The sequence below is a fragment of the Acaromyces ingoldii genome, assembly GCF_003144295.1.
Source record: "Acaromyces ingoldii strain MCA 4198 unplaced genomic scaffold FA10scaffold_2, whole genome shotgun sequence".
In the NCBI taxonomy this organism is placed as follows: Eukaryota; Fungi; Basidiomycota; class Exobasidiomycetes; order Exobasidiales; family Cryptobasidiaceae; genus Acaromyces; species Acaromyces ingoldii.
In genome coordinates, this window is record NW_020290248.1 from 1,655,605 (window position 1) to 1,682,384 (window position 26,780).

The 26,780-nt window shown below is 58.3% G+C and overlaps 9 protein-coding genes across 9 annotated transcripts; 5 read left to right on the plus strand and 4 right to left on the minus strand.

Annotated features, from left to right (window-relative positions):
- Positions 1–157: 157 nt before the first annotated feature.
- FA10DRAFT_265572 (hypothetical protein) lies at positions 158–2,291 on the plus strand. Its single transcript, XM_025521117.1, has 3 exons — positions 158–667; positions 727–1,571; positions 1,628–2,291. Exons 1-3 carry the CDS (start codon positions 428–430, stop codon positions 2,124–2,126), a joined length of 1,584 nt encoding a protein of 527 aa, XP_025378924.1. The 5' UTR covers positions 158–427; the 3' UTR covers positions 2,127–2,291.
- On the minus strand, positions 1,921–3,489 carry FA10DRAFT_265573 (hypothetical protein). The gene is made up of 3 exons (XM_025521118.1): positions 3,270–3,489; positions 2,436–3,203; positions 1,921–2,364 (listed from the first exon to the last, which is right to left on the minus strand). The coding sequence occupies exons 1-3, from the start codon at positions 3,444–3,446 to the stop codon at positions 2,317–2,319; spliced, it is 993 nt and encodes a 330-aa protein (XP_025378925.1). The 5' UTR covers positions 3,447–3,489; the 3' UTR covers positions 1,921–2,316.
- Positions 3,490–5,375: 1,886 nt separating this feature from the next.
- On the minus strand, positions 5,376–9,567 carry FA10DRAFT_265575 (hypothetical protein). Its single transcript, XM_025521119.1, has one exon. The coding sequence runs from the start codon at positions 9,282–9,284 to the stop codon at positions 5,556–5,558; it is 3,729 nt and encodes a 1,242-aa protein (XP_025378926.1). The 5' UTR covers positions 9,285–9,567; the 3' UTR covers positions 5,376–5,555.
- Positions 9,568–10,642: 1,075 nt separating this feature from the next.
- Positions 10,643–16,070, plus strand: FA10DRAFT_284654 (hypothetical protein; the record flags this gene model as incomplete). Its single annotated transcript, XM_025523935.1, has 2 exons — positions 10,643–12,809; positions 12,874–16,070. 2 exons carry the CDS (start codon positions 10,643–10,645, stop codon positions 16,068–16,070), a joined length of 5,364 nt encoding a protein of 1,787 aa, XP_025378927.1.
- Positions 16,071–16,330: 260 nt separating this feature from the next.
- On the minus strand, positions 16,331–18,275 carry FA10DRAFT_300316 (hypothetical protein). Its single transcript, XM_025524823.1, has 3 exons — positions 17,836–18,275; positions 17,665–17,767; positions 16,331–17,602 (listed from the first exon to the last, which is right to left on the minus strand). Exons 1-3 carry the CDS (start codon positions 18,130–18,132, stop codon positions 16,389–16,391), a joined length of 1,614 nt encoding a protein of 537 aa, XP_025378928.1. The 5' UTR covers positions 18,133–18,275; the 3' UTR covers positions 16,331–16,388.
- Positions 18,276–18,394: 119 nt separating this feature from the next.
- On the plus strand, positions 18,395–20,295 carry FA10DRAFT_265578 (WD40 repeat-like protein). The gene is made up of 4 exons (XM_025521120.1): positions 18,395–18,890; positions 18,955–19,326; positions 19,398–20,097; positions 20,174–20,295. The coding sequence occupies exons 1-4, from the start codon at positions 18,445–18,447 to the stop codon at positions 20,189–20,191; spliced, it is 1,536 nt and encodes a 511-aa protein (XP_025378929.1). The 5' UTR covers positions 18,395–18,444; the 3' UTR covers positions 20,192–20,295.
- On the minus strand, positions 20,164–21,612 carry FA10DRAFT_265579 (DUF602-domain-containing protein). The gene is made up of 2 exons (XM_025521121.1): positions 21,558–21,612; positions 20,164–21,493 (listed from the first exon to the last, which is right to left on the minus strand). The coding sequence occupies exons 1-2, from the start codon at positions 21,558–21,560 to the stop codon at positions 20,357–20,359; spliced, it is 1,140 nt and encodes a 379-aa protein (XP_025378930.1). The 5' UTR covers positions 21,561–21,612; the 3' UTR covers positions 20,164–20,356.
- Positions 21,613–21,720: 108 nt separating this feature from the next.
- On the plus strand, positions 21,721–24,125 carry FA10DRAFT_265580 (YL1-domain-containing protein). Its single transcript, XM_025521122.1, has 2 exons — positions 21,721–22,323; positions 22,385–24,125. The coding sequence occupies exons 1-2, from the start codon at positions 21,775–21,777 to the stop codon at positions 24,053–24,055; spliced, it is 2,220 nt and encodes a 739-aa protein (XP_025378931.1). The 5' UTR covers positions 21,721–21,774; the 3' UTR covers positions 24,056–24,125.
- A 105-nt stretch (positions 24,126–24,230) lies between these two features.
- Positions 24,231–26,779, plus strand: FA10DRAFT_300320 (hypothetical protein; the record flags this gene model as incomplete). Its single annotated transcript, XM_025524824.1, has 2 exons — positions 24,231–26,434; positions 26,501–26,779. The coding sequence occupies exons 1-2, from the start codon at positions 24,386–24,388 to the stop codon at positions 26,777–26,779; spliced, it is 2,328 nt and encodes a 775-aa protein (XP_025378932.1). The 5' UTR covers positions 24,231–24,385.
- Between the last annotated feature and the right edge of the window lies 1 nt (position 26,780).

Below are 26,780 nucleotides of genomic sequence, written 5' to 3' on the forward strand. Positions count from 1 at the left end.
CCGACGACTGCGAGGCCCAGAGTTTCCCAAGCTCGCCTGTAGAACTTGGTGCTGGAAGCTGCGAGAACACCTTCCACAAAGAGCTGATCAGCAAGATGCGTCGTAAAGAGTCATCAAGCTGCAGCACGCCACTCGTTCAGACGTTAATGTAGGTGCACGCGAGTCCCTCATGCAAGCACTCTTCTGACCTTTTGGTACGCTTCGCGCGCACAGCCGAAAAAGGAGTTCATACGCTGGTTCGTACGAGCGCAAAGCGGACCAGGGGCCTGATGCTGTTCCGGCGACGCCAGGGACAAGGCGTGGAAAGGATCTCATCTCGAGCCTTTTTCCCGAGCTCGAAGACTGCGCGACACCGACAAGGGCGAGCCAAGCAACACCCACGACTCCACATTGCGGCTTCTTGCAGCCAGGACTGTTACCTTCTTTCATGACTCGAAGCAAGTCGGGGCTCAACGAGGGACACGATCTTCTCGCCAACACTTTGAAGAGGGTCGATGAAAGGGTGGATCACGAGGGATTTATCTTCTCGCCTTCTTCGGACGACAGCCTCGATGTGGACTCTTCTTCACAGACTTTCGCTTCCGCTCCATGCTCTCAACAATCTGTCGAGCCAACAATTTCGCCGTATCGCCTATCGAGCCAGCAATCATTCAGCGATGAGTTCCGTGTGAGTATCTTGGTCAAAGCCATAGAACAATAACCTGATTTGTACACATGTATGCGCAGTCTCTTACAGACCTAAATCTGTCCGAAGAGTCCGAGGAGGAAGAGGAAGAAACGCCACCATCGTCACCGAGCATTGTGGCCCGTAAGACCTTTGGAGAGCTCAAGAGAAAGCCTTTGTCCGAAGTCAAGAACTTTCAAGCCCGTGCGGATCTGAGCGAGACAGAGTATGAGTCGAGAGACGATAGCAGAGACGTGACACCATCCGAGGTCGACCTCGAGCTCAGCGAAGAGAGTTGTGCGGTTGCTAAAACGAAAGCGACGAAGGGAGCAGAGGCAATCACAAGGGATATCCACTCAAAAAGGGCCAGGACGGATGAGCCCATCGTCACAAGTAGTCTTACTTTGTCGACCCCACAGCGCCTCAAGAGATGCTCGTCCGAAGTGTGCCTTTCTCAAGACTCGGCACCACCATCGAAAAGGGTCCGGACGCTTCGCTCAGGTACGCGCCGTCTCTTCGCAGATGCAAGAGAGAATGGAAGGCACCAGCAGAGCCGATCCGCCGACTGCAGCCAGACGAGTTCGTCGGGCTCCTTTGCCGAAATGGTCAATGTTGCCAATACGCTCATTTCACTTTCAACTTCCTCGTCGTCCAAGAAGCAGTCTGGCATATGCAAGAGAAAGAGAACGCCTTCAATCAAGAGGAAGATGAATCGTAACGAAGGATATGGGCATGCAATCCATGAGACGGAGCAATCCAAGCAGGGAAGTGGCCCGTTTCGACCCTTTCCAGGCACGATTCCACAGAAGCTTCGTTCGTTTCCAGAATGGTATCGCGCTTACCGGGTGCCATCACCTCTTGACCCTAAATGTCACAGCGAAATTATCGTGAAAGTCGACAATTCGACGTGGGTGGATTGTTCTCGTTGCCCCTCGAGGCAAGGTACTTACACCACCTTTGCAGCCTCGATTCGTCCATCAAGGTAAGGTCCAAGCGCAAGATCGGAGAGCGCAATCCAATCGAGAACCTCCTGGACCTTTACACACCCCGCTTTGTGCGCGGCGTCGGTGTCAAGAAGGAAGGCCTGTGCCCACTTTGCTTCGAGAAGGAGCAGACGTGCTTCTTCAAGACAAAGACGTCGCAGTACAATTATCACATGATGTATACGCATGGTATTCTCCCTTCGACCCTTCGCCCGATGGACCCGCCCGTCGCATTCCAAGTCGTGGCTCGGCCTTCGAGCAACCCTACTGATCGCCAGGAGATGCTGCAGGGAAAGTGCCACGGGTGTGGCAAATGGATTGACGTCGAATCGAGGAAGTGCACACCGGTCAACGTGCCCGAAATTTACTGGTGGAAGCACGCGCAGGCATGTCATAGGGGCAAGGGACACATCGGCGATCCCGAAAAGGTCTTCGTAGAGGATGAGTGGTACATGATGGCCAGGGAAAGCGGGCTGTGATACGAGGGCTATCTCAAGAGGACGCGGATCGTTCGAGAGAAAGAGAGCTAAGCAAGAACGGGTGTTGTCAGATGACTGCCATTGGCAAGGAGTAATACGGCAAACAAAAATTTGGAGGATCAATGTACATGTACCCTATCACACTAACCCACAATGTTACTATCGTCTACTCCCATCGCCCAAGACAGGGCTACCGTGTCGCACTGTAAGGCCAGATGGCGGCATAGCAAGCGTCAAACTGGTAAGTAAAGAGTGTGGGTCAGCAACGGTCAAGCAATGGTCGAGGTCTGCACTCTAGTGGCGACCCACCCGCTTTGCAGACCAAGAGCTGATCAAGCCCTCGCTCTCTCGGTTCATTCTTCGGATGCCCCACCCAAGCCATCCAGCACCCAACAAAGCAACAGCACCCGTAGCGGTCTTCTTCCTTTGGGCCTTGCGGGCCACATCGATGCTTTTTGCTGCTGCCCTCGGACTCGACTTTGAGTCTCCGACTTCGATAGTACTGCTACTGCCGCTGCTGTGACTGTTGCCACTGTTGCCGACCCGCCTTCCTCGTCTGCTTTGCAGACGTTTCGCGATCTTGTCGGACCCGCCAGCGACGTGGAGGGCGCCAGCAGCCAAGAGTGCGGCGTAGAGACCGTACGTGATGGCGCGCCATGAGGCATTGGAGTCGTGTTGGAAGCCGTGCACAACATAGGAGTAGTCGAGCTCAGAAGGGGAAAGGTCCGAGATGGGTGCAGAGGAGCGCGAGGGCACCAGCCGGTTCAAAGCCGCGTGTAGCGCCACGGCTGGGGCGAGGATGAAGCCAGTGAGCGTGTGGATCGAAGGGAACGAGAGAGGTTTTCGTCGGCGCTTCTGAGGTGGTGGAGGGTGTGCTGATGCATCTGTGGGACCATGCTCCGGAATCGAATAGCCCTGTATTGTTTCGTCGCCTTTGGACGATGATGGCCTCCTCTTGTGAAGCGGTAAAGCGAGCATGACCCGCTTTGCAAAGGACGAGGCGAGGTGCAGGCCCAGCGCTCCCCAAACAATCGTTAGCTCCGTCACAGCATTCTGGTAGAACACTCTACCGAGGATCTGAAGGGTATAAAGAGGATGTGAGACCTCTGCGGTAAGGAGAAACGTAGGATGGGGAGTGCTCACCATCGTCTTTGTGGCCAACTCGACCGCCTCGCCGGAGGGTGCAACGACAGCAACGGCAGGCGCGGCGAGATGGACAATGAGAAAAGAGCCAAATGCGATGGCGGACCCATGTTGCACCGTGGTCAGCGTCGAGATCGTCCGTGCCCGGCTGAAAGGCCAGGAAGAAGACGAGGCCATTTTTGAGAGCGGCAAGGCAGTCCGGAGCGAGACAGCATCAACGAGAGAGTAAGACGCGCACGGACGGCGGAGATTCACTTTCTGCACCCGTCCTATCCTCACGCGTCGATTTGTCACCAGTAGCCTCATCACTACCACCGTCTCTTTCTATCCTTGTCTTTCTGTTCGCATTCCAAAACATTCGTTGCAGGGTTGCCTTGCGTTCATAGCTTTCTGCGTCTGGGAAGAGAGAGGACCAATACCATGAGTCGGCAAAGATCTAGTCTTCACAAGCACGGCAGGGCGAAGGGCTCCTCTCGAATCAAGAAAGCTTCTTCGAGCAAGACTACTTTTGGTGATTGACTCCCTCTCCTTCAACTTTCTTCTAATCGTATCTTCCTTCCAATTTCTTCTTCTCTCCTTTTCGTATCATACCATGCTTGTTCTCGATCCTCTGGACTGACATTGTCCTTTGCCATTTCCTTGCTTCCATGTTCACACAGATGACTTCAAGAAAAAGCTTCATATAAAGGAGCGACCGCTACCCTGCAACCCTCTTCGACGCCCAGCATTCAACGGCTCCGGTCGCTGCGCCCAGCAACAGGGGAGATCTGGTGACGAGAATCTCGACCAACCGTCTTTGTCATCCTTATCGGATGACGACAGCAGCGAGAGTGATCTACAAAGCAGGCGCAGAAAGAAGCCGCGAACAAGCAGAAGAAGGGACCGAGGGCTTGAATTTGATGACTTATGGAATGAAGAGGACCTTGCGAGCGATTCGCCTGAAGAGACAGACGATGAAGAGATGGAGTGAGTGGTCTTTGTGGGCCGATCACTCTGTATGCGCGCCCCTTCCCTCATGTCATTCTTAGAGGGCCAGAGGGTTGCGATGATCGACTCAGGATGTTGCAAGCTCTCGAGGGTAAGGCAACTTGACGGCCGGCACCCTCACTTTCTAACTCAAGATGGTCCCTTGATTATCAGGACTGATCAACAAGGTCCACGAGTTTTCACAAAACCCAAAGACCAAGAAGCGAGAGGAGCGCAGCCTAAAAGAAGAGTACAAGAAAGGCATAGGCCTTGTCAAGGATGTATGCGCCTATGTTACAACTTGCGGGTGAGATACTATCCTGCGAAAGACTTTAGGTAGTCCTCCGACATAAGAGCAATGACCTTCTTCTCAGAACGAGCGTCTCGAGAATCTATAAAACACTGGCCGAGACGAGCGAGAAGGCACAAGCGATGTCATGCAAGCAAGAGGAGATAATTTCTCGCCTTCGTACTGAGAATGAAGAGCGCATGCGACGCCTCCGGTACGTTGAAGACTCTTGCTTCCGCTCTGCAGCTTCGTCGAATCTAATGGTTGTCTATCTATCAATCGCACCCAGGTTGCTCTACAGCCAGCGTGCTGAGAACAAGGACAATTTCTTAGGCCGAATCGCCCAGATTCGTGAGCCATCGACTTTGACTATGCTCTTGAAAATTGCTGAACTCGGCTCAATTCGTTCTGACTCTTGCTCAAACAGAAAGGGAAAGCGCTCGGAAGCTTGAATCGAGCTCGCAGGAGCTGGAAATGCGTCAGACAATCCTCGAAGGAAAGACGTATGAAGAAGCTTCAGCAGAGGACGGAAAGAACGCAACCGGTCGGCCAGCTGTGAAGAGAGCAGGAGCGGGAACAGGAGTGGGAGCAACGAAGAAACCTGGACTCGCAGGACTCGACGATGAGGTTAAGAAGGAGGCAGGCGAGATCTGGCCTACAACGCTTCCTTTTTCTTTTTACAAATGAACAGTGCCCCGGTGGCGGTTTCGGTGGCAGTGATGACAATGGCGACTATCGTGGCTGCAGCGGCTTGGGTTGGGTCGGTACTTCCCTAAGCCTAGATGACAATTGCCCGGTTCATACACTGGAAGAAGAGCAATCAGAATGTAAGGTCATGTGCAGATAGATCACTGAGAGTGACTCGTCTGATGATTACCAAAGAGAAAACAACTTTTCGTACATGCTGCTGACGTTATCGTATTGAGGCTGAGAATATAGAGGGGCCATCCCTTGAAAGAAGAATTATCGTCGCGGTGCGCGGGAAGAGAAGACAAAGGGTAGATGTATCTTGACGGTCTTGACTGGCAGGGTCAAGGACCTTCTTTCGCAATTTTCGCGAAGCGAGCGCCTTGGCCTACCGGTGTGCTTCTTGTAAATGAGCTCCGGACTGTCGGGTCTGCTGGTCTCTTGCCAAGAGGAAGAGCTTCGTTCGGTTGCTGCTGCTGGCCCGAGATTTCGCCGTTCGGCGTCTTTCCCTTGTGATGGAGGGCTGCTTTCTCACCCGAATCCACAGATGGGGAGTGATCAGATGACGAAGTGGATGAGGAAGTCACCATGCTCGTCTTCGTCTGCGTCTTTGGCTTCTTGTTCTTCGACGAGCCCTTCTTTTGATCCGCGTACATCCACGAATCCTTGTCCACATGCTCGTCGTATTCGATTGCTACTCCCTCACCAGGTGCAACGCTCCCATCAGGCCGAGGCTGACTCCTGCCCTCACTGATATACCCATCGTGCCTGACGAGTGGGCTTCCTCCCATCCTCCACTCTCTGCCCACACCGCCTGCGCCGTTCTGCCACATCTTTGTCTGGCCCAAGAACACCATCGCTGTCTCGAGCCACCACTCTGTCTTCTTCAGATAGTGAACGACCACAGTTCCGCCGTGCGGTCGGTTGAGGTAGCGCCTCGCGCGTAGAGATGCCCAGTCGCCAAAGCCATCCTTCGACGTCGGACGTGGAACAAGCCGGATCTGATTCCCATCGATGACGGTGAAGCCCTGTTGTTGTGCTTTCGGGGGCAGAGGACCTGGTTCTGACTGCTCTCGATGCGCCTTGAGAAAGCTTTTTGGCAGCGATGCAATATCGAGGAAATCACGTCGTTTGTGCAGGAGACCGGCGTCGTCGCCATCATCCTCGGTCATGTAACGCGCACCTTCCCTTCTATCGAAGTAGCGTGCTACCACGTGGGGTTGGTCGCGGTCGATGGAAGGAGGAGGTGAAACTACAGCTGACATCATAGTTCTGTCACCAGTAATCGCGCTCTCGTTTCCGGGTACTCCATAAATGGGCAGGCCCGAATTAGGCTCAAGACCAACGTCGAAAGCCATGGCTGAGTGACCCATCTCGTTGGTCCCAGAAGGTTTGAGCCTCTGGTCGTCGGCTTCGTAGACAATGTCGTCGTAGGGTACCCAGACCTCCGAAGAGCTCCCGTCGGAACCTCGCACCCAGCTACCCGCCCAGCGACCACCACCCTCGACAAGAGCCTCGATTTCCTCTTCAACTGTCAGGTCTTGCCTCGGAGCGATGTACTTTTGATGCCACTTTGTCACTGTTGAGTACCAATGCGAAGCCCTCTCGCCGCCACGCCAAGCGATTTCCTGCTCGCTAAGGCCCTTTCTGCCTTCGAGCTTGATCCTCTCGACATAGTCTGGGAAGAGGAAGCCGTGCGAGTATGGCGAGCCTCCCTTGGGGTGGTCGTAGATCCAACAATGCTCCGATACCCAGTTGATCGAAGATCGATTGGGATGCAGGGCGATCCATTGCGGCGTCCTCGTGTCCTCCTTGCCTTTGGCTGAGCGAGCCACTTCTGGAGAGCGGGCCATCCAGTTGACAAGATCGAATGATAGCGCGTAGCACTCGCCTCCCATGAACCAGTTCTTGATCAAGTAGCCCCAATAGGTCAATCTCCTGGGAGCTACGCGAAGGTGCCTTTCGAGCTCGTCGAGGAAGATGAAGGAATCGTCATCGGCCTTGACAACATAGTCGACCTTCTTCCACCCAATTTCGTACCGCTGCTGCTGCTGCTGACCATCGGAGGAAGGACCAGCGCCGTTGTGATCGGCTGTGTAGTCGAAGTTAGCCAAGCCACCAGGAGAGTGAGGGCTGGCAACGACGGTATCTTGGGCACCTCGATGAGCATCTTCCGCAACTGGCTTGAGGAATGGAACAGTGGCATTCTCGGAAGCCCACTTGAAGAAGCCGTGCGTTTTTCGAGCGGTCATGGTCTCTTCAAGGTCCAGGACGATGATGTCGTTGTATGCCTCCATTTCAAGAGCCACACGCCTTGCATGCGCCTTCCTGACCTTGCCCAGGACGAATTTGACCTGGACATTGGCAGTCGGATTGCCATGTTCGTCCGTAGGTAGGGTATGCTTTGCGTATGTGTTTCGAATGATGCTCCGCCTCTCGTACTTGCTATCGACAGTCATGATGCCTACCATGACATTGACGGGCGCGAGTGCGTCAGCGTAGGCGTGAGGAAACGGCATCTGTTGCTGGCAGAATGTTCGCCAAGGCAACGGCTCCTTATCGGGGTTGAGAATGTAGATGATGAGCATTGTGACCGACGTGACGAAGCCGGCGATGAGGGCGAGAGCGAGGAAGATGGTGATGGGGTGTATCGGCCCGAAGAAAGTACGGAAGGTCTTGCAGAGGAGGGATGATATGGCCCTGAATGGGTTCCACCGCGAACCCGAAGACGAGTACCTGCGACCACTTCTGGCCCGATGTGATTGCCGTCTTCGGTCCGTGGGTGAGCTACCCCTGCGCAATCGCAAAGGAGCATCCTGATGCGAAGCAACACCGGTCTGTGCATCATACATCTTCCACCTTTTCTTGCCTCCAGTACCCGTCCCCCCTGCTCCTCGAGCGTGATTGCTCCGTTGCGACTCGACAAGCGGCGTGCCCGTATCATCATAGTCCCATTTATCGCCTTGTTTGGTCGACAAAGCGTGATATCCTCCACCCTTTGCATACCTCTTCATTGGCCCCCGTCTGCTCGAGCCTGCCCTCATCCCGTTACCCTGCCCTGCTCCAAAGCCAAAGAAGGAGGCGCCCCACCCGCCTAAACCGCCACCTGCCGTTGCGGCAGTGTAGTCTGACTCGTATTCGTCTTCGCTCTCGGTAGTCGTCGTTGCAGTCGACCCCGATGCCGCAAAGTCTGGGCTGGAGAGTCGAGGAGGTTGCTGCTGCATGGCTGTTGCCCCGCTGTAAACCGGCGTGGGAGTTCTCGAAATGAGCCTTGATGGTGGGGCCGAATAGTACTCGCCCTCGACCGACGAGGCGTAACCTCCGCCAAGCCTTGGCCCTGAAGAGCTCGAATTGAGGCCACCCACAGCCTCTTCGTACTGGTGCGTGTAGCCTGGCTCGGCTCCAGACTCTGCCATGCTTCGTTGAGCACCACCTGTGCTGTTGACAGCCAATTGCGACTGCGTCATGTCGACTGAATGCGACAACATCGAGTTGCGTCGACGATGGTCCCCTCTCTGCTCATCCATCGAGGCGCCAAAGTTTGTCTCGAAGGGATCGCTGCTCTTTTGATCTTGGTGCGAATTGGACCGATAGAGACCTCCAGCGTCGCTGCCGCTGCTCTGGTTGCTGTTCCAAGCGCCAGCTCCGCCGACGTAGACGTCTGGCGTCTTGGCGCCCGGTAAGAGCGTGGAGGCAGAGGCGTTTGCAGACACGGTCCTCGAGCTGCCCTCGTCGGAGCCTGATGAAGCAGCTTCCCCGCCCCTGGGGTGAATTGAAGAACGGAGCGGCGAGGCAAAGTGGGGAGGATGATGGTGTGAGGACCGAGGATTGGGCGATGGTGTTGGTGTGCCTGGATCGATGGAAAGAGCAGGAGGTGTGCCTGGCGCCATACCAGAAGGTCTTGCCAGAGTATCACCGCTAGTCGTGGTAGTGGGGACGCCCGAGAGATTCCCCGCAGCCGTCGACGCCGCCGCTGCTGCGTCACTGTCCACGCGCACCGAGCCGCCTGCCGATGCCGATGACGATGACGAATGGAAGGAGTCGGCGTCGCCCTTGCTTCGCCTTGGATCCATAGTAGTGGTTGATGGTTGATGGATCCACTCAAATCCTCATCGTTTCGTCCGCGACTGATCGTGTGACGCGCAATAGAGAGGAATTTTAATTGCCCATATGGGAGAAGAGGCCGTGTTCCAAAGGGTGTGTGCAAGGTGCGTCCCACCAGACGAGTCTGGACTACGATAACACGGACCTCCTTTCTCGGGTTGTCGACGTTTCGCCGACGTTTCGCTAGCCGATCGTCTATGCTCGCGCGCTACGTGGTGGATGCTCCGAGCGAGCGCGGGAAAGCTCCTGGATGAAAGCAAGAGCAGTAGGTAGCAGAATAGTCCAGAAGTGGCAGGGTCGGCAGGGCAACGTCAGAATTATTGTTTATTGTTTAAAAAAGGGTAAAAAGTTCTGGCGGCCGTTCTTGTTTTTGTTGCAAATGCTGCACAGGAAGGCTTTCATCTTTGAAGTATTTCCATTATTGCTATTTACGTTTCAATCCCTGAATGCGCGCGCGCACACACGACGTCGGACCAACGAGGATCGGACCGCATGGCGAGCGATTCGCAGGCGGACCCAGGGGATAATAGTCCACAAGTGAAAACAAAAAGCAGTAGTCTGGCCCTCATGTAGGTAGACTTTGCGCCTGCGCCTGCGCTCGGGACCAGCTCCAAAAGAAAAGCCACGCCGCTATTTTGATCCCCGGCCTGGCCCCTTCACACGGTCTTCCGGAACTCAGGGAGACAGAAATGATGAAAGCGGGCCAGACTGGCAACTAGGAGCACAGAACGTTTTAAAGTAGAGGAAATCTAGCGGACCACGAATCTGGCGACGTGACCGAAATAAATTTTGCGGAGAAGATGCAGCCTTGCTAGGCAGTGCTCGAACGTGTCCAATCCCTCCAAGGCCATGTGTGAACTGGCCGGTGGGCAATGGGGACAAGCTGAGCGGAGCATGGTTCGGACGCGGTCCAGAAAGGCTGGCTGTCGACACAACACAGCCGTGCCGGTCGCGCTTACATAAGCAACATTTAGTTGCAGGGCCATGGAAAATGACATATCGCGCAACGCCGTCGGGAGGAACCACCATCGAAACAGACCGTAGAGCCTGGCTGGAGAATAATAGACGTGTATCGAGGGAAAGGATAGATGTTGATCGCAACGATGCTGCTGTTTCTCGGTCGAACCGGTACGCTCAACAGCTCGCTCTTGCCTGCCCTTAGAGTGTGTCTCCAATCCACCTCCTTCCCTCCAGTCTCTACCCTGCTTGTCTGCTCTCTCGCTCCTCCCCCCCTCTCGCTCCTTCTACTCATTGCACCACCTTTTCTTCTCGACACACTTTCACATTCAAAGAGACTCAAGCGCATTTGATCGCAGGCGTGGCAGCCATGTCCACCAACCTTAGAGGTCTCTCTGGTCTCGGCATCGACATGGGACCTCCTCCTGAACCACGAGCGGCGCCTCTGAATGGTCCTCGTCCCCGATCGGGCACACAGCCACTACAGATTAAACAACAATCTGCCTCTTCACAGCTGCCTCGGCGTCCGCCAATCGCATCTAGCGGGTCTTCATCGGCTGACGAGAGGCGCGTCCGCATTGCCAGCGGCCAACCGGGCGTCATGGGCCGCGAAGAGTCAGAGACCGACGGCTCGCCTTCCTCGCTCTCCTCGCCCGATAGCATGACAACAAGCTCGGGAAGCGGCGACGGCAAGCGCTACTCGACGGGTCCCATGAATCGGAACAAGCGTCTGGGCGCAGCGGTGGCCGCCATGTCCTCCGACTCGTCGAGGTGGGACAGCACACCGTCAGACATGTACTCGTCCGACACCTCGCCCACGACTGACTCTTCTGCGACCTCGTACTCGTCGTTGAGGAGCAAGGGCAGCAACAGCAGCCTGAAGCGTGAATTTACGATCCGCAAGCAACGATCGCAGCCCAACCTCTCGCGCACACATACCATGGTCTCGCGTGGTGGCCGGTCCAACACGAGCAGCGGACCTCCCCCGGCCTCGTCGTCGGGCATGGGAAGGAGCAAGAGCTCCCTCTCGCTTTCGTCGCAATACAGGTCCAGCGAAGCTGGCAGCGAATCCGGAACCAGCTTGGGCCGCACATCGGAAATCCCTCGCAGCGGCAGTCGATCTGGCTCCTTCACCACTCGTGGCCGTGGCCGTGGCGGCTCGTTCAATCGAGGCTCGGGCCGGCGCAACTCCTACTCCTCGTCACACGCGTCTGCTCAGCTGCGAGGTCCGTCAGAGATGGCGGCGACGGCTGCCACGCAAGAGTCGCGATTGATTCCAGACGGGTTTGGTGGCTATGTCGAGGCCGACAGGGCTGCAAGCCAGATGAAACCTCCGTCCGAAGTGGGCACGAACCAGCCTCCATCGCAGCGACAGCAGCAGCAGCAGCAGCAGCAGAGGAACCAACTCCCCGTACCAAGACCCGTCCAGCATCAGCGTCAAAAGTCAGACTCGTCGGCGCAAGGCCAAAAGGCCTTTGATGGCCCCGCCACGCTTCGCGTCGGCAGCTTCTATGGTCCTGATGGTTCCGAAACTGCTCGCCTCGACGAGGAGGGCCGTCTGAGCCGCAACGGTACTGCAAGGACTCGTAGCTCTACCACGAACCGACCCAAGACGGCTCCTCTCCAAGGGACGGCAGCTGAGAGCGTGACCGGCCGAACTTACAGCGTCATTAGCTCACAACGCTCCCACAGCAGTGGACCGCCCAAGCCACGGTTCATGTCGAGCCCCAATGCAACTGCTGATGTTCACGGTGAACATGAGAAAGAAGCGGAACTACAGCAGCCACAGCAGGCGCAGCCCCGCGATGCGGCTCAGAACCGAGCGAGCCAAACTCTGCACAAGTCGACATCGCAAATGTCGATGAGGAGTCAGCGAGGCTGGAAGGGACTCGATGGAGCCGAGCGTGGCGAGGCCATGGTCAGCCTCGACAAGCTCAATGCCTCGTTTGATCAGGGCGAGACGATCCTCCCCGGCCGCGTCAAGACGGCCGAAGAAGACAGCATTCTTGCATCGGCCCGCCTCTCTCAGGCTGACCACAACGAGCGCAACGATGCTGTCGTCAGCAGGCACAAGAGACAGATGAGCGCACCAACGATGCTCAGCGAAGAGGCATCCAGGTCCAACGTCAGCCTCCTCGACCGCCAGCCGACGCTCATCTCGACGTCTGCCACCCCAGCTCGCCGCTCGCGAGAGCTGAGCCGACTGCTAGCCAACAGCAACCGCAAAGTCGCTTCCTCGTCGGCCTCCTCTTCGGCCTCGTCCATGGCAGGCGAGAGCATCGCCAGCGGCTCGACAGACTCTCTCGCTTCCACGAAATCGGGCGCTTCCAGAATGAATGCGGCCATGCCCCCCGCAGTGCTCGAGCAAGGCCGGCAGGGCAAGGCCCGTGTCGACGTTGACCTTGTTCTGGAGAGCGACCTCGTCGTCGAGGGTGGTATCCTCCGCGGTCGTCTTGAGATCAAGGTTCGCAAGAACAACGACAAGGATGGCCCCTTGATGCTCACCCACCCCAAAGTCCGCGTCGTTGGTTTCGAAGGTAGGTGTTATGCTCTGTTCTCTTTGCATTCATACCGCAACCCTGCTGACGTATCTGCGATCAGAACTGCTCAACGATGACACCCGCCACATCTTTTACCACCATGCTACTGTTGTCTATGGTGAGCGCAAAGTCGGCGGACCGGCGAGACCCTACGTGCTCCATGGCACGCCCTCGCTCAGTTCGCCTGAGGCGGACGGAGGTTGGGAGCCGCTGCCGTGCTTTGCCTCTCATCCCGACAACGAAGGCTTCTGTCGCGGCAAGGAGGGCACCCACTCGATTCCCTTTGCCCTGGAGATGCCTGTCGGAAAGGGAGCAAAGGGAAGCTACCGCGGCAAGCATGCCCTCGTGCGGTACATCGTCATTGGATCCGTCAAGCTCAAGAGCAGCGGCAGCAACCCCAATCGCTCCATTGCTCACTTCTACCGTCACGTTGAGCTCTACCCTTACCTCAACCCCGCCGTGGTGCTTTCGAGCGCGCACCGGCCAGTTCAAGCCCGTGCCAGTAAAGGTCTCTTCCTCGGTGGCTCGGGCAAGGTACATTTAACCGCTTCGCTTCACAGGACGACCTGGGTTGCCGGACAGCGCGTCTACGTCAATGTCAACATCCAGAACGACACAAGCAAGAAGGTCAAGAGCCTGACCTTGGCCCTCGTTCGCACAGTCACTCTGTACCGGCCTCGACCTGAGTTCGACATGGGCATCTCTGCCCCAGACGACCCGACCGACACCTACGTGGACCCAGACGCGTGCACGACGTCGACGAGCCGTAAGAAGATCTCGGAAGAGGTTCTAGAGATGGGCCAGAAGGGCTCCAAGGGCGTCGTCACTGCTCGCGGCTGGTGGACTGGTGTTGACGGTGGCGGTGGTGCTGTCGACTTCTCCCACTACATGAACCTGCCCGGTGATGCTCTGACCGTCTCGCGTGGCCGCCACGTCGAAGTCCTCTACTCGATCAAGGTCTCCGTCAGCAGCTCCCTCTCTGCCGACGTATCCGTTGAGCTGCCGCTGCGTGTCGTCAACTTTGTTTCTCTTGATCCGCCCCCTATCAAGAACCCTTCTGCCAATGTGGTCGCGAGGAGTTGGAACCCCGTAGCTTCCAAGGGAGGACATGACCGAAACGCGATGTCTGACTCCGAGGCGCCCAACATCGCCCGCATCCGATCGATGGAAGCCCTTCGCAGCCCCTCAGCAAGAGTCGAGCAGGGTCTTGGCATCACATCGCATGTCGAGCCATCGTATCCCGTCCTCAACGGACCCCACGGTTTGCCTCAGCAGCAACAGCAACAGCTAATGCAACAGCAACCGTCGTCTGGCTACCAGCTCGGCCAGCCATTGCAGCCTGCCCACCAGCGCCTCCAGAATGATTCTCGCCGCCTGCAGCACCAAAAGTCGCTTGACTTCATCAATCATGCCATCCGCAGCGCAACGGCCAGACGAGGAGGACAGGCGCCCAGCAATGGCAACAGCACCGGCGACGAGGTCAGCCCTCCCATGGGTCTTGGCATCAGTGTCGAAGAAAAGGGCGAGGCGACACCGTCGCAGCGGTCCATCACCTCGAGTGCGACAGGGCCCTCTGACCCTTCGTGCGAGCCTTATGTCCACTCATCCAACAACAAGTTGCCCTTTGCTGTGCCCACCACGGCCGTGTCCCTCGATGATCTGGCAGATGACGACTCCGACGACGGCGAGGACGAAGCCGTGGCCGACCGAACCTTGGGACTCAATGACGACTCTGTCGATGAGGTCGACTTGGTCATTGGGTCTGCCCGCCTCGAGGGAGAATCTACGCCGGCGTGGGAGAGCAGGCAGCCTCGTTTCCAGGCCGGAGACGACTCGACTGATACGGTCACAAGCGCCCCTGGAATCAAGGAAGATGACGAGGACGAGGGCTACAACGACGACGATGACGACGACTTTGACGAGGAAGAAGAGAGGTTGAGGATTCGGACGGAGACGGTGCCAGAAGAGGAGCGCGAGAACGAGGAAGGCGATGCCGACTACTCTGAGTATGAGGCCCCCAGACAGGCGCTTCAGCATCAACAGACTCGTCGGACTTCGGCAGAGGCGGACAAGAACTTTGACGACGGTCCTACGCCGATTGCCCGGTCGCCGCCCAAGTTCCAGTCGCAGAATCCGTCACCAACAAAGCTGGCCATTCCCCGTGCCAGCTCCAACCTCGACCTCAAGCACAGCGCCCAGCGAAAGTCGACTTCGACTGGCGTACGGCCCATCTCGCCCAGCAAGAATGCGCCCTCACCGACTAAGAGCGCGCTCAAGTCAAAGTCAAGCTTCACGTTTGCCACAAGCGATTCACCGCTCAAGGTATCTCCCACCCCACCTCAATCGTCACAAGCCCAGGCCGTCGAAAAGCAGACGCTACGAGCCAAGGTCGAGCCCGGACAGATCCCGCCTCCCAATGCTGCTCGCGCCAGCGTGCAGAACAGGAGCCCAAAGAGAGCTGTGCTTGCCTCTCCACCCAAGAAAGCAGCCTCGTCGCCGAAGAAGGTGCCCGGTGCTTCTCCCGCGAGCTCCAGCGCATCGCTGGACACGGCATCACCCTCTTCTCGCTCTTCTTATTCCCCAGCGACATCGGTGGACGAGATCAACACGCCCGAAAGCGCCCATATGTCTGAGCTGACGGCGAGCGACAGTAGCAAGACGATCGTGCAAGATGACGCCTACCAAGCCCGGGGTCTCGGCCTAGACCTCGGAGACGACGAAGCCATCCGACCGAAAGTCTCGTCGATTCCGCGGCCCGCTGTGCGTGGCGCTGCCGGCGGTCGCCGAGAAGGCTTCACGAGAGAAAGCTCCGCGCCACCCACGGTCCGACCACTCGGGCCCGTGGCACAGAAGTCGCCGTCAAAGCAGGAAACGATGAGCAAATCCATCAGCATGGCTGCCATCCCACGCCCCGATGCGACGACGACTGGCGGCAGCGGTGAAGACCAGCGGGGCCTGGAGCGATCGACGAGCACGCACAACTTGCGCGGAAGCAGCGTCGTGTTGCCGAGCGTCCGCGACAAGATTGCTCAATTGGAGCAGCGAAAGAAGGCCCTGAACGAGTTTACGAGCACCGACGGTGGCACGCCGACGAAACTCGGAACCCCGACCAAGGGACAACACAGGGGCCTGGAGAGGCAGGAGAGCTTTCTCAGCGAGGCCTCGACGGACGTGAGCAGCACGTCCTTTGTGCGCGATCATGTGGTGCGCCAGCAGGCGAGCCAGCTGAGCTTCAAGGCCCCTCTCTTCAAGAGGTGATTCCAAACCCTCAAACGTCGGCGACACAGCCGTCATGGACAATCTTCTTCTTGTTTCGTTTTCTATCTCTCTCTTCTCTCTCTTCTCTACAGCACTTTAAAGACTTTCGTTTCCCTTTCCTCACCACATTATCACTGTCGTTACAGCGTCCATCCCCCCACATTTTTTTCTGTTCCTATGCCTCGCTGCCTTTCATCCTTCGTCCGTCCGAATGAACAATTTGCTTCTTTCAGCCGCTTTCCTTGGAAGAGAACACACATGGAGAGGTATAGATGGATTAGAGGGGCCATATGATACAAGGCGTAGTAGTGATGATGTTCAGATAAGGGTGTATGTCGACTGGCCCGGCGAGATCTTCGAGGCGCCATTGCCGTTTGCCGCGAGGCTGTTTGCGGCAGCCAAACGATTACGCGAGACCTGGTCTGTCCCGTTTGCAAAGTGGCGGCTGCGCGAGGACGAAGGGTCAAAGGGATCAATGGCGGACGAAGTGGCCGCTTCGTCGGCGAGGGGCGCATCGACAAAGTCTTCGTTGTTGAAGCTCTCTTTGCTTTCGCTTAGAGTGATGCGCGAGTGCAGGGGGCCAGAGGAGCGCAGCGGGTCCGTCTCGTCGTAGCTCCTCGAGTGATCACGCTCGCGGTCCGGTGGCTCGAACCGGTCGCGGCCTCTGGCGCGTTTCTCATCGCCACCAGCATGAGCAGCAGCAGCAGCAGCAGCGGCAGCAGCATCTGCGTTGAGTGGCGTAACGGGCGCATAGAGGTAGTCTGGGTCTCCCGTTGGGGCTCCTAGGCGGTGGCGAGGACTACTTGGGATGCTGTCATTCGCGGCTGTCCAGTAGCCATTGGCGCCTCGTCGGACTGTGTTGCTTCCTTCTGCGACCGCAGTGCCCGTCCCTGCCACATTGATAGCACTCGACCTTCGGCTATTGAAGCCGCCTGGCAGAGAAGACAGAGACATTGCAGGACTGTTCTGGTGGCTACGCTGCTGAGCCATGAGGAGCACCTCTTCCCTTGCCAGTTGCAGCTTGCGTCGCAACAGCCGTTGCTCCTCCCAATACTGGCGCAGCTCCGTATTCTTGCGCAGTCGCTGCTTCTGGTGGAGGCGCATGAGGGAGGCGCAGAGAATGACGGCCGCGATGACGATGCCAAGTACCACGACCACATAGATGTATGGCTTGGGCCCACGAAGCTGGGTATAGACTACTGGGCCACATGTCCCCGTCGCATTATTGTTGATGGGCGTCTCGGAGGTGTAGTTGGGATCGAGACAGTTGCTCGAAACACACTCCTTGTCGGCGGAACAGGCCTGCCCCTCGGACTTGCGCACAAGGCAGCGCGACGTCGGCACGTCGCAGTAGAGGCCAGTCATGCAATTATCCCTGCTGATGACATCGCCGTAGGTGTCGCTCAACGAGACATAGTCGGTATAGATGGTGTTTTCCCAGAGGCACTGTGACCCTTCGGTTGCGTTGATGAGCTGACAGACATTGTGCAGGCAAATCGGCTTTGTCCCTTGCTCTGCGCTGACGCATTGATCTGAGACGCCGCTTTATCAGTCTCCTTCTCGCCCTCGATCTTATAGAGTGCTCAACACGCACCATCTCTTGACAGCTGGCAGGGATCTCCTACTGGGTTCTTGTCCATGCAGAAGCTGAATTCGTCGGGGCAGAACTGGCCTCGGCCACATCTCGGAGGCCATACCTGTGCATACGCGACAATGAGCAACTTCTTGACGGATCCTACAACGATGAACAAGCAGGTAGGCTCACCTTCTTATCGACGTTATTGTACCCAAAGGGATACTCATCGGTCCGGCAGCCGTTTACTTTGCAGGTGTTCGTCGACGGATCACACCAGGCCAGGTAGCCGCAATCGCCCTGAAGCTGGTTCGAGTCTGGGGCAAGGCGGGTTCTGTTGACGTTGCATGCCTTGCCGACATCGTGAATATGCGACGTCATGTGCGTAGGGTTGTCAAACGAGACATTTTGGGCAGCATGGCTGGGTGAGGCTGCAAGCAAAAGCGCCAGAGCAGGAAAAGCAAAGAAGAGCATGCCGTCCCTCATCATCGCCCCCGACACTATGCTGCTGTCGCTACTGCTACTTCCTCTCTGTGCACAGGCAGTCAAGTCGATGTGGCAGTGCACAGAGAGGAGGGGAGCGCGGGCGCGGCGCAAATGTCGACGGTGAGCGGAGGCGGCGGCGGCGGTTTGTGGCACGATTAGAGCTCGTCCGTGCATGAGCCACAAAAGTTGTTTTGCCTGTTTTACACGTGATCAGAAGCGCGATTCTCGATGCATGCAACGCCTTCTTCTCTCGCTCTTGCTCACACGCTCACACGCTCACACGCGCTCTTTCTCGCAAGAGCAAGGCTCAACACGATGAGCGATGATGGAGACATGGACGTCGATCAGCTCGGCATCGATGCCGATGAGCTCGATGTGGAGCCTGCCTCCTCCTCGTCGATTGCCCACGCCAGGGCGGAGCAGAAGGAGCTGATGGACATGCTCGACGCACGAGCCAAGGCGCGCAACATGGCCGTCCCCACAGACGACGCAAAGGTCCGCTCGCGGCTGCGAGAGCTGGGCGAACCCATCACCTGTTTTGGGGAGCGAAGACCGGATCGGAGAGAGAGGCTTCGCGAGGTGCTTGTCAAGATACAGCAGAGGAGGAGGGAGGCCGGCGAAGTCGATGAGGATGACGAGGATGTGAGGAGCGAGAGCGAGGAAGAGGACGACGACGACGAGCAGGAGGAAGAGTTCTTCACAGAGGGGTCTCAGGAGCTGCTGAGGGCGAGAACATCGATGGCGGTCTACTCTCTCAAGGCGTGAGTGGCCTCGTTCACATGCACATGCGCAGTCTCCGCTAACGAACCTTTCCTCCATTTACAGTGCTGCGCGACGCATCGCATCGCAGAAGGAGCAGGCCAAGATCCCCATCGCCAAGATCGTCGCCACGCGCAAAGCCCTCTTTGCGCCCATCCGAGAATATACCAATCTGGGGTCTCAGGTGGGCGACACCCGCCCCGTCAGCCTCGTCCGCTTCTCCCCCAATGCCAAGATTCTGGCCACGGGCAGCTGGAGCGGCGGCGTACGCCTCTGGGACATCCCCAGTGCACGCGAAAAGATGTCGCTGAGGGGCCACAATGACAAGGTCGGAGGGCTGGCGTGGCATCCGCGCGCCACTGTGTCGCAGAGCAGCGCAGCGGTCAACCTGGCCACGGGAGCTGCAGATGCCAATGTGCTCCTCTGGAGCTTGGACAGGTAAGGCATAGAGCTGAGGTGACCCGTTGAATAGAGATTGATCCCGCGCTGACATGGTATTACCCGTACAGCGACCGGCCCATCTCGACACTTTCAGGTCACGAGGCGAGAGTGGCGAGAGTAGCCTTCCATCCATCGGGCGACTATCTCGCCTCAGCCTCCTTCGATGGCACCTGGCGACTGTGGGACTTTGCCACCGCCACATCGCTTCTTCGGCAGGAGGGCCACTCGAAGGAGGTGTATACGTGCGAGTTCCAGCCGGATGGCGCGCTGCTAGCATCTGGAGGCCTGGACGCCATCGGACGCATCTGGGACTGTCGCACGGGCCGGACGGCCATGGTCCTCGACGGCCACGCGCGCGAGATTCTGGCCCTGGACTGGAGCCCCAATGGATTCAACGTCGTCAGTGCGAGTGGCGATGACACGGTGCGGGTGTGGGACCTGCGCAATCTCAAGTGCCAGTACATTATCCCGGCACACAAGAGCAGCGTCGCCGATGTCCGCTTCTTTCGTGCCCATGACGAGCGCCTGGCGGATCTGGGCAACGGCCATACTGCCGCGCTCACGAAGGAAAGTGATGGGACGATGGAGCTGCCCAAGTCAGGTCTATACCTGGCCACGGCGGGCTACGACGGCCTGGTCAAGATCTGGAGCGCAGACGACTGGCAGCATCTGCGCACACTCAGCGGCGACGCGGGAAAAGTCATGAGTGTCGACGTCTCCTCCGACGGCCAGTACCTGGCCAGTGGCGAGTGGAACAGGACATTCAAGGTAAGACAGGCAGATACCCCCTGGCAAGGGTATGAACCAAGCTCACACAGGTCTTTCTCTCTCTTGTCCATGACAGCTCTGGGGCCGTCTCTAAGGCGGCTACAATTACTCAATCATGTATCAACACAAAACCCAACCCGCTTCAGGCTCAGATGAGATGAAAAAGGAGAGGGGCACAATCAAGGGATAATCTGTACAATAATACAATGTCAAGTTCCTTCTCTCTGTTCTGTCCAGGAGGAGTTCGAGAACAGGCGAATCATGCAAAGCGGTTGAAGGTACCCCGCGTCATCCACGTCTCGCCCTCTGGCTTCTTCTTGTCGAGGCCGTAAATGCTGCGCATCGCTGCCGAGAGCTCCTTGCCTCCGTTAGCCAGCGTCGACGACTTGGCCTGGGCCGCCAGCTGTCCAGCAGCCGTGAGTGCCGTTGGCCCATGAGACCCATCGAGTTTGTTTGCCTTTCTCGCCTCCGACTCCTCAACCGCCAATAGCCGTGCGGCCTCGTCTCTTCTCCGCTTTTTTTCCTCCTTCTTGAGCGCCTTTCTTGCCGCGGCGTCCTCGTCCCCGTCGCCCGCCTCTACGCCCTTTGCAGCAGCAGCAGCAGCAGCAGCAGCAGCGGCGGCCGCCTTAAGCTCCTTCCTGCGCCTGACCTCGGTCTCTCTCGCCAGCTCCATTGCCCTCCGCATCTCCGTCTCCTCAGCATCGGTGGGATTCAGCACGACGACGTCGCCGCCCGCGACGATTTCCCGCTTGCCCAGGCAGGCGGCCGAGAAGGGCGTGCCCGACACGGGGCACTTTGCCTCGTCGCCGTTTCCTCTGCTCTCGCCGGCGGCGTCGTCTTCAGAAGAAGAAGACGGACTCCGCCTTTTCTGCTGCTCTGAGACGACGGCGCGGAGGCCGGACTCGCTCATGACGCAGCCCGAGGGCACAATGTAGACGAAGCGGTGCCGGCCGTTCATCTCGCGCATCGTCAGCGGGCACACGAATGGCGCTGGCGCCTCTTCATCGTCGGCGTCTGCAGCAGCGGTAGCAGCAGTGGGAGCTGCAGCCGGCGACAGCGCCGGGTTGGGCTCGAGCTTGAGCGGCGTCACGTCCTTGAGCCCGCGGAGATGCCCGGCAACGCGGTCGTCTGCGCTGCTGCTCGTCGTCGTGGCTGCCCGCTCCGTGCCGCCACTCTCGGCGCGCTTGAGGAGGTAGCGCACGACGGCATCCTTGTTGTAGAGCCTGCCCAGTGCATCTGAAACGACGGGGCTGCGCAATGGCTGGCGCGACAGGGCGCACGTCGTCGCCTTGACTCGCCCGACGACGCCCTGATCCTTCTTGGAGCCCGCGGCACCGGCGCCCTCCCTTGTGCGGACAATGTCGGCGCGCCGCACGATGGTGCCGCCGTCATTACCCTGTTTTGCGGGCATACGGGGTCAGATAGGACCCTTGAATCAACAACGAGCGCGAGTGACTTACCATTGTGTGAATGTGTAAGGACCGAGGAGGAGGGTAGTGATGGTGGCGAAGAAAGTGGCGGCGAGCGACGAAAGGAAATGGGCGCCTCGAGCGCGCGCGCGTCCAGATCTTTTTGGAAAAATTAAAATAACGCCAGAGCCAGACTCTTCGCATTTACCGCTCTCAACCACCACCGTGGCGCAGACGGCAAACGGCAGACGGCAATCAAAGCATAGCAATGTCAGCCTCGCCGGCTCCCAGTGGGGAGCGAGGCAAGGACAGCGAGCGTGGGGAGTTCTCGCGCGACGTGAGCGTGAGCGCGGATGCCAGCGGTGGCGACGAGGGCAGGCCATCGCTGCACACTTCCAGAGAGGAAGAGGAGGAGGAAGAGGAGGAAGACATGGAAGAGGAAGAAGAGGAGGAGGAAGAAGCTCCCGTCGTCGAGTACCTCAGTGCAGGTCGATCGAGGCGGTCCACGGCGGGCAATCGGATGCGCGAGCTGCTCGAGCAGGAGCGCGAGAAGCTCGAGGCCGAGGGCGAGGCGTCGGAGAGGCGCATGCAGACTCAGGCACGGCAGCAGCAGCGAGGAGCGGGCGAGGATGAGGACGAGGACGAGATCTTCCGCGAGGAGGAAGGAGACATCGACTTTGAAGAGAAACTCGACGATGCGTACGACATTGTGGACTCTGACTTTGACAAGAGCAGCGACGATGGGCAAGATGACGACGAGGACGATGATGAGGTCGGCGAGAGGCGGCTGCAGGAAGAGGAAAAGGCAGCAAAGAAGGTGTGTCCTGCCTGGTTGTAACAGTCAGGATGGACCGCTGACACGAGCTGATTTCTGACAGGCATCGAGAGCAAGAGCGGTACCGATCGGCATGAAGAAGCCAGCGATCAAACATCCGGCCGCAGGTGAGGCGAGTCCTTCGCAGCAGCAGCCCAGGGCACCACGCCGGAGCATCACCTTTGCAGCGACGACGACGTCGGGCCCAGGCGCGGGGAAGCCGCGTACCTCTTCGCGCAAGGCGACGATGCGCATTGCCGATGAGGTCAGGGCTAGAAAGGCCGAGCAGGAGGCCCGACGCGCGGCGATGGCGCCCGTCAAGAAGCCAAAGAAGCGTCCTCGCCTGACGCAGGCCGAGCTCATCGCCGAGGCATTTGAGGTGGAGGAGCACAACAGGCAGAGCTTGGCCGACTTTATGCAGCGGGAGGAAGAGAGGAGGGAGAGAGACAAGGGTAAAAAGGTCAAGAGGATGGAGCACGGCGGCTTTTTGCGATGGCGAAGCGTGAAAGTCAATCCTTCTGCACCAAAGCTCGTGGAGATCATCGATGTAGATGACAACAAGGGGCGGGAGAGCGCACCCCTGACAGCTGCAGTCACCGAGGATCCCGTTGTGGCAGCCAGGCTGGCTTCCACCGCCCAAAGGCAAGCGCCCAAGCTCGAGATGGACGCAACCTCGGCGACGCAGACAGAAAGCGACATGCCCGCCGAAAAGACCTCGCAGACCGCCGAGGGGCCTGCGGATCAGTCTACAGCATCGGCAGCGGACCAGTCCTTGCCAGCGGACGGGGACGTGTCGATGGAAGACACGTCACTCTCCCTCGTCGTTCCTCCCTCGACAACAGCAACAGAATCAGCTGCAGAACCAGCAGCGGAACGAGCAGCAGAGCCAGCAGCGGAACGAGCAGCAGAACCAGCAGGAGTACCAGCAGGAGTACCAGCAGCAGAGCCAGCAGCAGAGCCAGCAGCAGAGCCAGCAGCAGAGCCAGCAGCAGAGCCAGCAGCAGAGCCAGCAGCAGAGCCAGCTTCAGTATCAGCACCAGCCCCACTACCGAATGGCCAAACTAGCCAAGCCCTCGCTCCCCCGCCAAGAACATCTCCGCCGGCTGCCCTTCCTGAAGCGAGGACGTTTGTCTCTGTGCTCGACCTCGATCCCAATCTGAGCACCTGGGTGGATGAATACAAAGCCATCCTGGGCCTCCACTGCCAGTGGGATCGCTACATCCTCGTCCCTGCGCGTAATCGTCCGTTGCGACCGCGCCAGTCGACTTGCGTCATCACCGGACTGCCAGCCAGGTACAAGGACCCAGTGACGGGCATCCCCTATGCGAGCGCAAAGGCATACAAGATCTTGAAGGAGGTCGTCCGAGGAGACTTTATCTGGAGCAAGAGCGGCGACGAGCCATCAGTGGTAGCAAAGGACAAACCCGTCGTAGCCTACGATGCGCTCGAGATGGGCGCCTACCTCGACAGGGTGGACCAGGAAGGCGCAAGCGGTGTATTGGCCCAAGCGAGGGGCTCATTGTCATCGCAGACGGCGGCCCCGGTTTCAGCGTCGACGACGGCGGGTGCTCCATCGTCAAAAGGGAAGTGGGTGACGGCTCCCCCGCTGCCAGGAGGCCTGGCGCCTGGCGACGAAAAAGCCCTTATTGCCGCTGCGACGGCCCTGCCAGCGGGCACGACGCGGTCGGGGGGCAGAAGGAGCCATGCAAGGCCCTCTTCGTCTTCTGCCAAGTAGAAGTGACACTTTACAACCATGATGCAGACTTGTATTTGTACCCGTAATCATCATTATCACTTTTGCCGTTCCTGGTTTGGCGCGTGCTCAACGACCCAGTCGTGAGCTCAGCTGAACGAGCGTCGCTGTGGAGGGAAAGCTAAATAAATTGCCAGAATGCGTTCTTTCGCGAAGACTTCAATCTTCTTCTTCTTCGTCGACTGAAGACACCCTTCTTCTCATCTTCAGCGGAGCGGGAGAGAAAGAGAAAGAAAGAGGGGGAGAAAGATAGAGAGGGAAGGCGAAGAAGGAGAAGAAGCAGACCAGGGAGAACAAGGAAAAGGGAGGAACATGGTGCAACATGGCGCTGCGGCCTCGTTGGCCCCTTCGCTCGCATCGACCGTCGACCTCCTCTCGCGCACGCCCACGTCACAGCTGGCCATTCTGCTGACCCAGCACCCTTCCCTAGGCCCACACCTCTCGTCGGCGCTCCGCCTCTCTGCAAGGTCCGCGCTCACTGACTCCACTGCCTACTTTGGCAACAACAAGGGCGACGATGATGGCGGCGAAGCCGAGCTGCGCAAGACGACGGAGAAGCTCGTTGATGTGCTGCATCGGCTTGCTGGCCGAGGCGACCCCTCGCTGCTCAAGAGCCGCGTCTTTGCCAGCGCCGAGACCTGCGTTGACCTGGCCCTGGCTGCCTCGGCCTCGTCCTCGTCTGCCAGTACAAGTGCCAAGGTCGCGAGCCTGCTGGCTTTCCTCTTGACAAGGGACACTACCGTCGAGCTGCTGGACGGCGCATTCAGTGCGCTTGAGGCATCGATCGAGCGCAAGGGGGAGAATGGAGAACGAAGTTCACGGGCAGCGAGAATCGTCGCGACGCTGGTGGGCCTCCTACCAGTCTACAGCGCGAGACCTCTGCTGCGCAAGGGGCGCGAGGAAGCGTCGGACGAACGGGGGGTTGTAGAGAAGAGGAGAGGAGCGACGTTACAGCGCGCATATGAGATGGCCACGGCAAAGATGGAGGCTGGAGTGCGCGAGGCCGAGCGGACTTGGCTGATGCATACAAAGGTGTCCTTGCTCGATGCGGCCTGGGGCTTGCTGCATCGTCGAGGCACCTCTGCGACGGCCAGAGCCGCCACATTTTGTGCACTGGCTTCGCCCTCGTCCTCGAGGCAAGCGCCTGCTTCCGCCTCAACAAGGGAAGGGACGCCGCTCGTGAACCTGCCCCTCCTCCTCGATCTCGCCCTCGTGCGCCCCGCGATGATCGAGGTGATACAGTCAGTCACAACGAGCGCTGGAGAGCCGTCCTCAAGGGACGAGGTAGAGGCACGCACGCTTCTAAAGAGACTTCAGATCGATCTCAGTACGATTCCGATACAATCTCATCAACAGGGAGGATCGTTTCCGCCGCTCAAAGACGTCGGAGGCGGTTGGAGCACGCTCCAGAACGAGCTGCGACGTGCAAAGTCGACGGCGAGGAAGGGCAAAGGGGCAGAGGAAGAGGAGCAAGACGATGAAGAACGTATCCGGGCCCTCGTGGAGGGCGTTCTCGTCGTCCTGCCACATCTCCAGAGGGATGTTGACGGGCTTGAGCGGCGGCTCCGATCGGCGCTCAAGTTTGCACACGCCACAACGGTGGACCACGTCGTGGCGCTGCTCCTGGACGAGCAGCAGGAGGGACAAAGGCTCCTCTCGGAGCGCGCAGCCTCCTTTGAGGATGGCCAGTCTCTTCCCCCGCTTGTGTCTTCGACGGCACTGAGCTATGGAAAGAGGAAGGGAAAGGGAAGGAATTTCCAGGTGGGGGGCATGGGGCTCGAGGAGGACCTCAAGAGGAGCATCCTGGAGAGAGCAGAGAGGCCAGACTCGGACGAAGAGGAAGAGAGAGAAGTCTGGGATCCGTTCAAGGCGGCGCAGGTCGAGATGGACGCCGCTGGAAAGGGGCAGAGAAGGCAAAGGACAGGAGGCGACGCCGATGCCGACGACGATGACGATGCGCTCTTTGATGATGATGACGATGGAGCTGGACCATCCGCTGCCAGAGGGAGACTTCGGAGAGAAGAAGGCGATGACGACAGCGAGGAAGACGAGGACGAACATGACAATCGCGACGGAGGTGAGGCAAGGAGAGAATCGAAGCCGAGAGGTGTACCTGCAACTTCTGCCTATGTCGCGGACGATGGGCAAGAAAGGGCAAAGCAGAGCGTGCAGGCAGAGAGAAAGGCGGAGAGGATCCTCATTGCCGCCTACAAGGAGGCAGGGGCCGGACTGTTCCACAAAGATGCGCGAAAGACCAAGGCGAGGAAAAATCTCGTCGACGAGCTCAACCAGGCCGCTTCAGGGAGCAAGAAGTGGGACGATGGCTTCGTCGAGAGCTGGGCGACGATGTTCGAACGCAATGTAAGTTCTGTCTCGTTTTTAGCCTCAAGATGACATGATTGCTGACCGGTCGATGACGTCGAGCAGCCGAGAAAGGACAAGTTGTTGCACTCTGTGGACGACATGCTCCTGATGGAGAACCCAAATATCGCGCCTGCCTCGAATGGAGGGGGAGATCGATCTTTCGGGCCTGATAAGGGACGAGGGGGTAGGGTCCTGGGCGAGAGGGGCAGAGGAGGGGGAGGAGGGGCGGGAAGAGGAGGAAGGGGCAGCGGAGGGGGTTCAAGAGGAGGCAGAGGGAGCTCGAGGGGAAGAGGAGGTGGTGGTGGCGGTGGCAGAGGAAGGGGCAGGGGCGGATCCAAATGAT